Raw genomic sequence first — 15,498 nt, 5'->3', positions numbered from 1 at the left:
CCGCCCCCAATCCCCGCGACTGCTCAGCACCGAGCCCCGGTAGGCTGCCGCTCGTGACGAGATGGCGGAAGCGGCCCCCGCTCCGCTCCCTCCCGCCCGGTGCCGAGACGACGGCAGAGGGCCGCCCCTCCACCCCCCCGCCCCTGCCGAGAGGGGGTTCTGTTGGTAAAGACAAAAAATTGTAAAGCTGCAGTTACTAGTACAGCTATAAATGATACAATAGTAAATATAGTTGCTGGGCATGCAACAAGTTTCATTTTAAATATGCAACTACAGACAATATAAGGGTGACGCAGGAAGGCAAAGAAATAGTCTGCTATGCTCTTTAAAACAGGAGTAAAGCATTTAAACATAATTTGTCCCACATTCATTCTTCAACATTCAGAGACTCTTTTAGCACGAGCTTCACAGATGGTTTCCCCCTGCTCAAGAGATCAGATACCAAAAGATCCCAATAAAAACCATAAAGCTTGTTTACATCTAGAATTGTCTCAAATATATGTGCTTCGATGCACGTTTTAGAACACTGTAACACTAAAACTGTTTCAATTAACATTTTGACTAAACAACATTTTGTCTCTGGAACTTAACACACCTGCACTAAAAAATGCTCTGACCTGAAGCCAGCCTTCACTAGGCCACAGCGCTTTGTGGACAGTTGTAGTTCGATGGCTATTCAGCTTCACAATAGAAATTCTATCAATTGCGGCTCCTCAGCTCACATCTGAAAGGCATTGCCCCAGCCTCCCAGTTCAGAACAGGAATGTGCTCTCTCAGCACTGAGCATCATCAGACAACTTTAAAGATTTGAGCATCAGAAACTTCAGTTTCACTGCAGAGCAAAGGACGGAAGACAGCAGGTGCCAGTTCCAGTTACTGCCACTGTCCTGAATTTCAAGTCCTACCTTGAACTTTCCATATGCATTCAGATTCCTGAAGCTGGTGTTAAGACCTTCTCTTCTCTGAGAGAAATCCAAGTGTATGGCAAGAAAAGCAGAAACGAAAGGAATGTCCATCTTCCACCTTCCTTCCTTTCTTACGGTCACAAATCATAAGGCTGAATTTGCCTAACCAAGCTGTCTCAACAAAACTGAAAGGAAGCATCTTTGGAATAAAGCACACACCTCTGGACTCAGCCATGTTCTTAGAAGGAAATAGAATGGCTGTTGATTTCCACACACACACAGAGATGTTCTTTTAATAAACTATCTACAGACACACAATTTTATGTACCCGAATTATTCATCATTCTTTCACATATTCCCATACAGCATCTTGCAAAATTTATTGCTAGGAAGGTTAGCTACACTATAGTACTTAAGATCAAGTACTAAGATAATGTCAGGATCTTTCCATATAAAGATTTCCATGGGAAAAAAAGTTAAAGTACAAATTTCTGAAAGCCTTTAATAAAGGACCTGTAACTGAAGACTGAGAACAGTAGATTAATTACTGCAAAGTTTCTAACCACATAAGCTCAGAAAAAAAATCTTACCAGTACTTTTAACAAAATAGAGGTAGACGGTAACAATGTATTCTGCACCAAAATGACATAAATCTTGACATAGACACACTGGGCAACTAATTTTTTTTTTCACAGTACATTTAACAGAAAATGTGATTTTGTTTGCGTAAGAAAAATTGTGATGATTCTCTTTCCACAAATACAGTATTTAAAAAAAATGATGTAGAGAATGGAAGAATATTCTTAAGAAGTTTTTAGTTTGTGCACATATTCACTCCTTTTTTAACCTATAATCTGGTAAGATGTTTACAAATCACAGCAGACTTAGGAAATGAAGTTGACCAGACCTTCTTCAGAGAAAAACTCCAATAGTATTAATAGGATTTCAACCTACAGTGAAATATTCTACACTGTCATGCAGTATCACCCACATATTAATTCCCAGGGTGTCTCAGTCTATACTAGACTAGAAATTCTGAAGAGGATTCTATTTTGCCTACACAATATGGAAAAAATGGCAAATTCCTATGTACTGAACAGTGTTTCCTTAGATGAAAAGAAGTAGCACTTGCAAAGGTAACCTGGAATGAGGAAGATTTATTTTAAAATTTTCTGTTAAACTTTGCAGTTAGATAAAACCTGATCAGTAGTCTCATTCCCTTGCACTCAACACAAAGCCTACTGCAACTTTTTTCCAAACCTTGAAAAATATATTAATTCCAGGCTTTGACCAAAGAATTCATCAGGCAACTGGACAGCTAAAAGGAGTAGGGTTTTTACTTTATCTAAAAGCCTGTAGAGAAGGCTTAAAAATTCATTAGAAATATTTGAGCATTCAAATACACATTCTCTCTTTGAAATTCTCTACAAGGTCTGCCAAAAAATTACTTCGTCCACTTCTATCTTACTCTCTACTAACATGAATAGGCTGGATAAAACTAACCAACTGGCTTTTAAAACTGTTTGAAACAACTTTATACCTTCCTAAGTACAGAGATTATCAAAGACTTCCTCCCCTTCACAATTACCTTTTACTGTGTATTTCAACTGGAATAGCATTCAGTCTCAGCCAGGGTGTGTGGAATGTAAATTAAGAGGCAATTTTAGGGCTTCTGTGAAGACAAAGAGGGCTTCATCCTTCAGAGGACAAGTATTTTCCACAGCTAGTTTTATTCTCAATTACACCATAATCAAGTGTTGGCAATTACTGTCTTAAAAGCTACGAAAGCAAGATTTCAACCCAGCAACAAATTTAGGATCAACTCTATTCAGTTACAAGTCACTGTCGTACAGAGACCTCTAGAATGCTTAATGGTAGCAAGTTTCACTATATATACTCAAGGTACGCTCTATTTCAATATCGGCAAAATTTTGTCTAAAGGACTCATCAATAAATGAAGACATTTACATACTTAATGGAAACATAATTTTTGTTTTCACGGGTATCAATTACTATCAGAAGAAAAAGCTTGTTTCTCAGTATATAAAAGTGATGGCAAACATGAACAGGACAAATTAAACACACAAGCCTGTGGCATTAAGTGCATGGCTTAAGTAGGGTTTTGTTTGGGGTTTTTTTTTTTTTTCCATATTCTTTTAAAGTGCTTTGTGTGATCCACCATCAAAACATGCTTGTGTAAAGATAGATGCTAGCATGGCTGATATCACACGAATACAAAAATTAAGCATTCACACTATCGCTTTGACTTGAATATTCAAAAAAAATGCAAAGGCCCGTATATTTAGGTACAGATTAGAAATGCTTCTACATCTCTTATATACAACCAAAGAACACGTTACACTCAGATTATTAGAACTAGCCTGTTCTGATACAGTTTACAAAGTGACAAAGCCCACAGTAAAGCTATTGCTTTACTTCCGCAATGTAAAGAAGAATATGCTAACAGTTTTAGAGATGAGATGACTTAAATCAGTAAAACCAAAGCAACTAGGCATATCAACCTTTTGTCTCTACAAGGCTTAGCTCACAAGCTCAGGCTGTACATTTATTCTTCGAAGGACATCTTCTGGCATACAAAAGACAGGATTAACAGCCTTAATTTGTTCTTCTCCTAATAAAGATAGTCCAGCAATTCCAAATAAGGTGTGAAATGGATCCACCTGGGAGAAGAAAGAAAGTTTGTGTCCGTTTCCAAAAATCAATCAGCTTTTCATTTGTATGGAATGAAGCTTTTGTTTGCTAGCAAAAGAATTGCAAATCTCCATGGCTGGAGAAGACAATGCAACTGAACAAACTTCAATTTGTGCTGACGTGTTGACAGGCAAGACAGTTTCCACAGCATGCATTTACAGTATATGATTTACTCAGAGATGCTTACTGATTGTCTGCTGCTAAGACGATTTTCAACTCTGAGTCTGGCAGGAAGCACTTACATGTATTCATTAGCACACAATGTCATACAGTAGCAGAAGCAAAGATAATAAAAATTTTAAAAGTAACTTTGATCGTCTACAAGTACCATAAATTCCCCATTTGCTCTTCAGCAACACTGTAATGCTCTTTAAGAGCTGTGCTATAAAATCTTGAGAGGGGAGCAGCAACATACTGTGCTAGAAAACTGAAAGGAAAAAATACAAGGAAGAAAAAACCCAGAAGAGACAGGAGCAGTTACTTAATGTCCAAGTATTCCTTCACTGTATGAACCTTCCCGAAAAGCATGTATCACCACATAACTGCAATAGACTATAAAGTCTCATGCCCGTCAGCGGAGTTAATTAGCCATTCTACAAAATCCTATCCAAAAGTACCTGTGCTGTCTGGTGTAGCGTACATCCTGTTTGCATTAGTGGAAATTCTGATCTCATCGCAAAGGTTCTATACTGCAGTAAACTAAGCTGAATTACCATGTTACAGCCATATACAGGATCTCCAAACATTGATCACAGCCTAGACGGTTCAAATTACACTAGCATAATGAGTCTTGCTCCTCAATGGTTTGGCAATCACATTACAGGTGTGGTGAAAGCTCAGACATATGTTTACTTGCTTCTTCCCAGAATGAGTATGTGGCCATTAGAGGAGGGGTAAAATAAGTAAGTACGTAGCAAAATAATAATAAACAGTACACTTTAGGAATGGCAAGACAGAATTTCCTTGTACAGATGGACAGGCCTAGAAGGGGAGACAGTCCCTAATGGGAAGTGTGCAAATGAAGTTACAGATTCAACCTCTTGATGAACAGTGTTCAGGGAAACACAGATTCCTAGAAGATGTATCTACTGCTATGTTGTCTGCTCCTTTCTGCAATTTTTTTAAAAGCAAATAAAAAAGGAAAAACCTGCTGAATTACAACTAAGAGCTAATAGGCACAGCTACTAATTTAAGTTACCGAGAACTAGTTGCTTGGAACTTAAGATGACAGAGCTGTCTTACTGTCAAGTGGTTCAAAACCTGAAATACAATTGCAATGTCAAATCAAAAGACTAGAACCTAGAATTAAAAAAAAAAAAACAAACAAAACCCCAATGCCCCCAAAACCCACCCCCCCAAACACAAAACAAACAAACAAAAAAGCCCAAACCAACAAACAAAAAAACCTACAAAAAAACCCCAACCAAAAACCAGGGTCTGTTAGGAATGAGTTTCTGCAGGAACAAAGCAAAAACCCGTAGCCGTCAACACTTCTGTGGCAGCGCCCACTTCAATAATGGATGACAGGTAAAAATAATATGAAATGACCTCTAACATAATATGCAAAAACTCTCCCAAAGGTGCCTGCATTAGATATAGAGGAAAGGCTCAGCAAAGTTGCTCTTCTAGCAAGACAGAAATAGCTCAAGTTTAATCTCGAAGCCAGAAAAGCATCAAGATGTTAAGTGTTAGGCTTTTTTTCTTGGAGAATTCTGAAAAGGGAAAAAGTCTTTCTGTGAGCTCCTTAGAAATACAAAAACCTTCCCATTTTAAGAACAGCAAAACACTTTCCAAATGACAGACCTGAGTAAAGAGATTTCTCCCCCTCCCCCAAGTGGGAATAATGTATCAGCTTGCAAAGAAATACAAAGCTACTTCAGTTTTTAATGCATTTGTGGAGAAAGGAGAAGACATGGTCAGCTGTAATAAAAACAACTAAGACTTCCCCCGACCGTTGACAAATAATTTAACAGCAAGTGTTCTATAGGAATTGCACTGAGGTCTCATAATATTTTTAATTTTATCTCTCTAGCACCCTTGAAAAATACGAACTTTATTTGCCATTTTACCTGGATAATCTCAATTATTTCCGCTTGAAACCAGAGAGAACAGACCAGCTAAACCACAATTGCTCTCTCAACCAAGCAGAAAACCCATACCATCAGCCTCTTCACAGTGTTATCACAAAAGCTTCTTTCTCCCTCACCTAGACAAATGCCAGTGAGAGGATTTATTCAGTGGCTGGGCTGGCACAGAACAAAAGTTAGCGTATAAGGATTCATAATAAAAACTTATGACTCATTCAGATCAGGCAAAACCACCAAGAGAGTTGAAGACTACTTAACCTGCGCTGGACTCTAGCTTGCATATCATTTTACAAAACAAAACGAACCCCCAAAAAACCCACAGATCCAAAAAACCCGCCACCAAACACAGTATTTTTACAGAGATCTTCCAAGTGGTCTTGTGAGAAACGATTTGTGTGGTATGTGTTATGGGAACCAAACCAGAATTTGTAAGGAATGGCAACTGACTTCAGTGGGGGATACTACAACGCAAGTGCAATATAAAATATGTGCTCCCCAAGTAAGCCTTTGAAAGCAACTCTACCCTATCCTTTGCTTCAAACTGCAGGCTCTGCAAAACACTTACACCTGGATCACGAGTTGAGTTACACTCAAATGAGAAAACTTACTTTTCCAGTTGAAATTTTCAGTTAAGTGTATTTTATTTAGTAAAGGATTATTTACCATATCTCCTGGTCTGTCAGCAAATCCTCCAGTCTCCTCATCCTGGCAGGCCAAAATAAAGCAGCGCAGTTTCTCTCTGTCAATCCAATGTAACCTACCAATCATCTTCAGAGATGCTAGCACCCACCATGAGTAACATACATCAGGTAACTGGCAAGCAGAGAAGCAGATTATTATTTGATTTTGTTTTAAACATGACGTTGCAAATTTTATTGGTGATTCTGCAAATTACTAGGTGTGCTGTCATAATACTGTTGCAGAGAAACAACACTTAAAGAGTTTCTTTGGAGGAAAAGAGAAGAAAGTTCCTGGATGCAGTGTCTTTTCAGAGGACTTCCCTTTTTCAACAAGGGAAAGTCTCTTTTTCAAACTTCTTCCCTTCTTCAAGAAACAAAACCACAAGAATGTGATTTTGAAACCGCCTTCACCTTCTGTGGGAGAGGTTAGAAAAACCAAAAACACCTTTTTCAGGAGTAAGTACAAAGAACTTCTTATCAACTGGCTTCATTTGGGGGTGGGGGCGGGGCAGGAAATCCGTTGGTTGGTTATCTATTTGCCAGTGGAGATTATTCTAGGTTGCACAATTTCCTAGTGTGATGTGAAACACTATTACACCCAGGATTTACATCCAGTAAAACAGTAATTTTTGTACAAATCCTACAGAAGAGATCACTCCCAATGTCAGAAAATACTCAAACCCTGATTTAACAGGATACTGGTTCAAGTGGCCAGCAAGACATACTTCAGTATGTGTACTTTCCTGAACTGAGGATTCAAACTAAGCACAGCTGAGGACTGCATGACAAGTGTTAGTGACAAAAGGAAGAATCAAAATGAAGGCCTGACTTCTTTGAAAAGTTTACTAAATATTTCATAGAAGTCATGACATTTTCCAGAAGTACTTCAGCTTTAGAAAAAATAATCTCTATTGAGGTTTGTACAAACAAAAGAAGCCACCTAATACCTTCTCTGGTCGCCCGTTGAGACCTCCAGAAGGTAACTGACGTTCACAAAGCCACCAACCCAGCAAGTCAACATTTATTTGATGCAACTGGTCTGTTATAGCCAGAAATCCTGTGCAACAATAGATCTAAAATTACAGACATAAATTTTTTGTGTATTTAAAAACTAAGCATACTTTAGCAGACTAAATGCAGGAAGATCTCAAAGCAGGAATACAGTCATGCAAACACAATACAAAATAAGCACAGATTTCACCTTTTAGTTTCAAATGAGTATTACTTTTCCATTAGAAAAGTATGTAATTGTTACAGTTGCTTTTGTATAAAAGTACCAGTTACACAATGTAATTATAGAACAGTAAGATTTTACTAATATAAGACACTAACGCAGAGTTTGGAAAAAGATCCTAAAAGATCAGGCAGAGCCATACAGGTTTATTTTAAGAACACAGACTCTCAAGCCAGAGTACTCAAACTGATTTCTGCAGGCTGGATATGGCCTTTATGAAAATTTTGCATCCAGCCTGTGGTTTGTTCCTGTACGTGCCTCTTACCCCACGGCTTGCAGAGAGCAAACTAAAGACCAGATGAATTCTCTAGCAGAAACAGGTTAACCCTGATCATTTAACTATCCTGGTGATCCCACATACATCTAGTCATGTCAGGCTTACTTTCAATGTGCCATGTAATATATGTGCATTGATTAATCCCTGTTTATTTTTTCCTGGGAAATAACATTTACAGTGCAACAGTGTACTCTGGTCACATTTCATGCGGTCACTAAGAACGCAGCCAAACTGCAGGAAACCACGATATCAACTGACACCTGCTCATAATTGCCTTTTCCTAATAAAACACATCCCCAAAAAGACAACAAAAAACCCAACAAAAGCACACATCAACAGGGATATGCCTATCCGAGAATAATGCAAAATAAATGTGATACTCCCAGAGAACTTTTGAACTACTGTGCAGGCGAAGGAGTCGCCCTTTACAGCATTTTAAGGAGTGTATGAACATGCACAACAGATCTAATCCTCCCAGGAAATGCCAGCTGCTAACAGGGTGGGTTCAGTTACTTGATTTTACTTCCTTGAACACTAGAACATGGTCCAGCCATTTAGACCGTATGGGCAATGCTACTGTACATAAAACTCGTAAGACAAGGTACGTGTACCAGGTTTAATTTTTTTTTCCCGTGATTTAAAAAAAGATGGGGGGGGAAGGGAGAAAAAACCCAACACCTTTTTCTCAACAAAATACCTTTAGTATTTTCATGTGCTGAGGTAAATCCTGGCTATGGCATTGCTCATCATAATTATGCAAAATAAACAGGCGACTGCAACAGCATTAAAATATTTTATTAGAAGTTGATTTCTATTAATAAATTCAGGTTAAGTGCAATAATCCCTTCCATGAAAAAAATAAAAATAGGAAGGGTAGTTTTTATGTAAATTTTCTGCTGGAAGAAGTCATTGAGATTCTCTTCCTTGAAAGATCCCTCAATTTTTTCCAATTATACCACTGCATTCTCTTCTCGACTAGATTTTACTGTGCATTTTTTCAGAATTCACTGTCACTAGTAAAACACCTTTTAGTGCCTACAACAAAACATTATGCTCCCATGCCTGAGTTAGGCATCTCGTCTTGAAACTGACTTTCCTCAAAAAATTAAGCAAGCCTCCGCTTGAGAAGGTTCAGGTCTCATGTTTATTTGAGTTCATCAGCTGATAAATATCAAACATATTATACAATTGACCTCTATCTTTTATTATGATTTGTGGCAGACACAGTGATAGACCTTGTCCAATGTGTCCACTAATACCCATTTCAAATTCTCTAAAAATCCTCATGCTAACTATTCCAACATCACTACGTGAAGATTGAAATACAGCCCTAAAAGTTGTTCCCTTATGATCTTTTTTTTTTTTCCCCAGACTAGAACCTCCAGGGTCTCTACTCATCTTCTCAGATTTATCTATTTGCTCCTTTATTTTAACTAAGGTACTAGAATCAGGCATTTGGGAAACAAGAAAGGTACATCAATTGACATCACCGATAGATGTTGTAAAGAAACATTTATAGGCAGTATGTGATGCTTGCTAATTTAAGACATTTCCATATAAAGAAAAACTCACCTGTCCTGCATGTGATTCGGAACCTGGTCTACAACCAAATCCTCCATCAAAGTTCATACAGGACAAAACGAATTCTACCGCTTTCCCCACATCAATAGCATCCAGCTTTCCCTGCAAGTCAGAAAAACAACTAATGCACTTTATATTCTACCAAGCTCATTAACTACAGAAACTTCAGTAGTACCAAAGAGAAGATTTTGTACTTGTGCAAGTAATGATTTAGGACTTACCAGAAGTGCAAGAGTTGCTGCAGCACAGAAGGAGAACCTTGTATCTATTTCTCCTAGAATGTAGGGGGTAGGGAATGAAATAAGAGTCTTTTTATTAACAACAACAAAAATACATTTAAATCACCACTAAAAATATGGAACAAAATGTTAAAATACTAGTTTTACACTGAACAACAAAAATCAGCCAAAAACTGCCCCCATATTGTTTCCTTTTCCAGCCCATGGATTATTTCCTCAGTAATTTAGAAAGCGTACACTAAAAGTCAAATGATCTGTATGTTTACCGCACATAAAAACGAACAACTCATTTTGACCTGGTGTATAGTCAGATATATATCCAAAGCAATTCAACTAGTGGTGATTTACTATGTAATTTTAGAGTTTATCTGTAGTGCTCTACCAGATAATTGCAGAGCAGTGGACTCAAAAATACTCGGACACAACCATTGATCCGCCTTAAATCCGGGCGGTAATAGAAGTTGTTTTTGTTTTTAGAGGAAGACCGATGAAAGTTGCAAGTTTTCTTTTGCATACTTATACTGGAAGGTAAACCAAAAACACTCCACCTACAGCAGAATGATTGCTTGGCAAGTCCATACCAATGTTACTCTCCTAGCACAAACTCCGAGCAATTAATCCTTGAAGTCAAAATTTAAAATTGGACCCAGCTGCAAACATTCATTTTTTTTGTCAACCTGATGCAAGACTTTTCTTCTTAAAAAATCCACACGATGAAGCATAAAACACATGCTGTTCTGTACTACATCAGGTATCCCACTCCTTCTGTTGCGCTGTAACTGCCTTTCAGAAATAACACAAATCCATTGTGCATTCAGTAGGTTTGTTTCAATACTTCAACAAAAAGGATGCAGTAAACTATGAACCATTTTAACACACAGCATAACAGCTACCTTTACAGTAGCATACATATATTGCCATGATCTTGATTGCTGAATTTTACCAGAACAATAACATCAGTGATATGCAATAGATTTTATTAAAATTTAAGCGTTCCATGGGGATAAGTATTTTTAGAGTGACTAAGTATTTATGCTACAGCTTAAAAATACCATCTTTGTTCATAAAGAATTTATGCGCAGAAACAAAGTCAGTATTAACAGAAGTTCGCGAGTACAAAACCAGGTTTTCTGATTCCCATACAGTGAAAGATCCAGCTGACGAGGATGAAGATCATAACTGCCATTAAATAGCAGGCATAAAACATTCCTTATGGAATAGTACATCTAGTATATCAGAGTACTGTCAAGTTACAAATGCCCCAAGGTCATCGTCTTTAAGAGCTGGACAATTTATTTTTAATACAAGAATGGAACTGAAGTTTAGAATATTTATGAAAGGAATGAAACACAACTCTGTCCTTCAGAAAACCTCCTTTTTCGGAAGGAAATAAAAAAAAATAAAAGTGTTCACATACAATACATAAGCAAAAAGACCATCCAAGGAAACTTAAGTTCACAGACTTACACATGTCAACCTGGTCACTACATTTTAAAGACCTAAAAATTACCCCATTTGTCTCCAGCAAACGATCCATCTTCTTTTTGCAAGTTCTGTATATATTCAACAATTTTATTTACGTCAACAACATGGAGACTATCATATAAGATAAGAATCTGGAAAAAAAAGACACAGTAACAATCAAAGAGAGGCAAAAATTTTAAAAATTTATTTCTTAAAAAAAAAAAATTTCCTAGATTTATAAAAGACTTTATTTAGTTGACTGTGAATACTATTTGGTAAGGTTTATTAACATAAAATTTCATTCACTGCAGTTCATCTATCTCTGTCTAAAAACTAAGAAATTCTCAAATGAAAATATAGGCAATTCAAGCTGAACTTTCATGCGTTGTTACTTTCCAACTTCCAGCTCTCCTTTCAAAAGCATAATCGGGTTTATTCGTTTTTATGTTAGCATTATATAGAACAGAGATTTGATTATGGTTAATTTTGTAATGGGATAATGACATCCTAGACTTACAAATTTGTAGTTTGTGCACTGCTGCTACTTGGATATGTGCAAGTGTAAGTTAAGCAGCTAGTTACTAATACCACTCACAGTCAAGCCTGTCAGCAATGGTTAGTTTTGAATTACTAGATTTTTATTTACATTCCATTTTTAAATATAATGAGTAGAACCAAACTGCAATAATTTAAGAAAAAGTATGAACAGTATGATTAGACACAAACTGTACAGTCAATATATTCTGGAAGAAAAATAAAGGTCATAGTAGGGAATACAAGGTTTTCTGAGCTAGCACTGATTTGAACCAGTAAACCCATGCGACACAATGTCATGTGAAAACAACAATACGGTTTCTAAGCCTCAGCTGGCTTTGTGTTTTTACTCATAACTTGCATAATCTGTAAAGAGAGTAAGTAAGAATTTATTATAAATAGCATAATAGAAAGAACAGTTGAAACTAAGCAACATTATAGTGCCAATCCTGAAAAATACCAACAACTATGTCTTTGAACACCTAGAGTTAGCTGGAATCTTTCAATTGTTAGATAAAATTTAAGTCTTACAGAAATGCGAAAAAGAGTGTATAACTCCAACAGAAAATATATAATCATAGTATGCTCCTTAAAAAGCAAATCTGAACACATTACTATTAATTGTGATCAAAGATGTGACATGACCCTTTAAACATTCTGGATATGTAGATAGGACGAAACGGTGTTTGTTCACTAAGAACATGCATGCTCGTTAAGACATGCTGGTTAAGTTTACCCCAAAAATTTTACATTGACACTTGCTAACACTTTTCAACTTCGCACATCTACAGCTGCATTCAGTTAACATGAAAATAACTCCTAGTAACATCAAGTATTTACTGAGGAATTAAGATCTCTAATATGTAAAAGTAAACAACCTCAAATTGTACCCCCTTCTCCTTATACTGGATTAGAATTTGTGAAAGGACTTTGATTGGACAGTTTGGAAAAGCTCAAACATCATAGCCTAAAGAAACTTTAGTTTCCTGGTTCTCAGAGTAATTCTAGAGCTAAAGTGGTGATAAATATCAACTTTAGAGCAGATAACACATGCCAACACTCACCACTGACCCAAGAAAACAGCATTCTTCTGTCCTACCTAAGGATTTCAAATCCAACACCTTAAATCCAACACACTTTCTTCCTAAAACAGGATGCTATCTTATTTATTTGTAACACCATTTAAATGTTTCTTCCACAAGATTGGATTAGAGATACATTGTGCAAGCAATCAAGCAATTGTTCAGAAGCATTTGAGCCTTTTCAGTATTTTTTTCCACGATGGTTTGCATGAGAAGGAGAAAACAAACAAACAACAACAACAAAAAACCTAAAACCAAAACATAAAAAAAAAAGGACACAAGAGGTAGTGAGAAATTAAATCTATAACGGCGAGAGTTATGGTGAAAAATAAGATTGAGAATTACTTTTTTTTCAGGGGAAGAGCACACACCTAACAAATAAATAAAATGCTCAACAGACTGGCATGATTTTTAAGGTATACACAAAAAAGCAGATTTGAGGAACACAACAAGAACTGGCTACTACAATGTTTCTTTTGTACAGTAGTAAAATATAAACACACTACACATAATTACACACGTTACATAAATATATAGTTTATATAAATATTACATAATCATTTATTAATATGTTATAGTGTATAGCAATCATAATATATAGTAATATATCCATTAAAAAATAAAATAAAAAAACTTTACTCTTATTCTGGTCATACATATCTTTCACCTCAAAGTACACTAAGAAGAATTTATAAAACCCAAAATTATCTACAAAATACTCCAGTGAAACCTGTAGCTAAGAACTATTTCAAGACGACTGTTACAAAATTTATCAAGAATGCAGTCACCATTAAACGGTCATTAAAAGCACAACGTTCCCAAACCTGACAATTTTTTAGGAAATGATACAGCTAAATCCTAAAGGTTTGTCCATCAGATTTTTTTTTTAATAAGGTACTGAAATAGTTTTTGCCATTGGCATCCAACAGTACCTGGTTCATAAATCTGCAATCATCAAAATCATTAATTAGAAATGTTTTTTTCTAAAATTACCCTGTTACATTTACCTGGACAGCACTGAGGGTATACAGAAGATGAGGATCATGACCTATGCTGGCACTTATTCCACCACACTCATGTTGACATGATTTGATGAATGCCAGAATTTCTTCCTTGTTCATTCGGTGCAGCTGCCCCATGAGATCCATTGCTGTCAGCCCCCAGTAAACACCACTCATCCTCAAATACTCCGACATACAGTATTCCTAAGTAGTGCATTATTTTAGTTCTTAATCAGACAAGCACATCATCAATATAGAGCAATGAAAATACATTAGTTAACGTTTACAAACAGTTTGTAATATGTCAACCATCTTCCATCCCATTAACAACTTACTATATATCAGCCACTCACAAATATTCTGTTCTGTGTATACACACATGCACACATACAGGTATATGCACATGTATATATCTACACATCCCACATTCCCTTCCTCCCCTGTATTTTCTAGTTCGGAAGTATCAAGCCCAATGTCAAATACAAGTAGTTAGGCACCAATGCACTTCAGATCATCAGTTATTATCTTGGCATCCAAACTACCACTCAAATTACCACCCCAAATAGTCTCAAAATTAGCAAGTCTAACATTTAATGAAACTTAGTTCCGGGTGGCAAAACAGCCACAATCTAAAGCTGCACTAGGAAGTGAAATCTCATATTGAATTCTCTTACACTGATTACATCACCTACACTACCCATAAACATTATTTTCTACATGCAGTACTTTTTAAGCACAAGAACAACAATTGTAAGCAACAGTGCTTAGAGTTCTTTAGCGGACAGTAAAGATAACTGCAACTTTTCTCTTCTTCAGACATAAGGAGTTGACATTTTTCACCTGCTAGAACTAGAATCCTATTGTTGTGGGCTACGCCTGATAACCTATGACTATAAAACTGGTGCTAGTTAAAGTGTTTATCAAACCCAGTAAGCATGAAGCAGTGCTGTGGGGAGATTCAGTACGTTGTCCCATCAAAAGAGCAACATGTAAATGCAGCTGTACTCCTTGTGCATTCTAGTGGATGAAGAAGCAACAAGTAGTTCTTTCCCAGGTCTCAGAGTAATTCTAGAGCTAAACTGGTAATCTTCAAATTCATACTCAGATAATACATGCCAAAACTCATCACAGACCTAGGGAAATTAACAAAGACATCTTTCATCCTTTGGACTGTAGGGCAAGAAACAACTAGCTTGTGGGCACGCATCTATCCCTTAACTCTGAGCAAGTAAACTGGGGTTATTATTCTGTTAATAAAGCCACAGCTGTACTGAAACAAATCAATACCTACGTAATCATCTTTCTTTGTTCCATACGAAGCTATATAGTCCGCATGTTTCTCCGAAAGTAATGTGCTTGGGGCATCGGGTTTTATTATAACATCCTTTTGCGGTGTCCCCTGTAAAAAGTACCAACAAAACGTCAGTTGCATTGTCCGTTCAAGAGGTTTTAGTACTTGGGTGTAACTTAGTCAACACTAGTAGCAGCAATTGTCTGGAAGCAGACATCTGTTTGTCTGTTTTGAACACGGGGCAGATTTCGTATCTCACATCGCCACTTTTCAGCCTGGCTAAGTCCTTCCCGGGGAAAGGCTGAGAACGAAACCTTTCAATAAAGCCGAGAAAAATCACCAATTTGCCAGAAAAAACCTGAAGACCGGAAGAAGGAGCCCTCCACCGCGCGCGCAGAGGCCGCCGCGCCC

At 37.0% G+C, this 15,498-nt stretch overlaps 1 protein-coding gene across 1 annotated transcript; it reads right to left on the bottom strand.

Moving 5' to 3' along the window:
• Positions 1-3,445: 3,445 nt before the first annotated feature.
• On the bottom strand, positions 3,446-15,195 carry RABGGTB (Rab geranylgeranyltransferase, beta subunit; the record flags this gene model as incomplete). Its single annotated transcript, XM_009572814.1, has 8 exons — positions 3,446-3,586; positions 6,368-6,517; positions 7,332-7,457; positions 9,468-9,578; positions 9,698-9,750; positions 11,226-11,331; positions 13,803-14,000; positions 15,088-15,195. Coding segments are annotated over 8 exons (993 nt in total), but the record flags the coding sequence as incomplete, so codon positions are not given.
• Positions 15,196-15,498: the final 303 nt, after the last annotated feature.

Source organism: Fulmarus glacialis, unplaced genomic scaffold (assembly GCF_000690835.1).
Source record: "Fulmarus glacialis isolate BGI_N327 unplaced genomic scaffold, ASM69083v1 scaffold2822, whole genome shotgun sequence".
Taxonomy (NCBI): domain Eukaryota; kingdom Metazoa; phylum Chordata; class Aves; order Procellariiformes; family Procellariidae; genus Fulmarus; species Fulmarus glacialis.
Note: the sequence above shows the minus strand (reverse complement) of the source record. Positions and strands in the feature narration are given on the sequence as shown.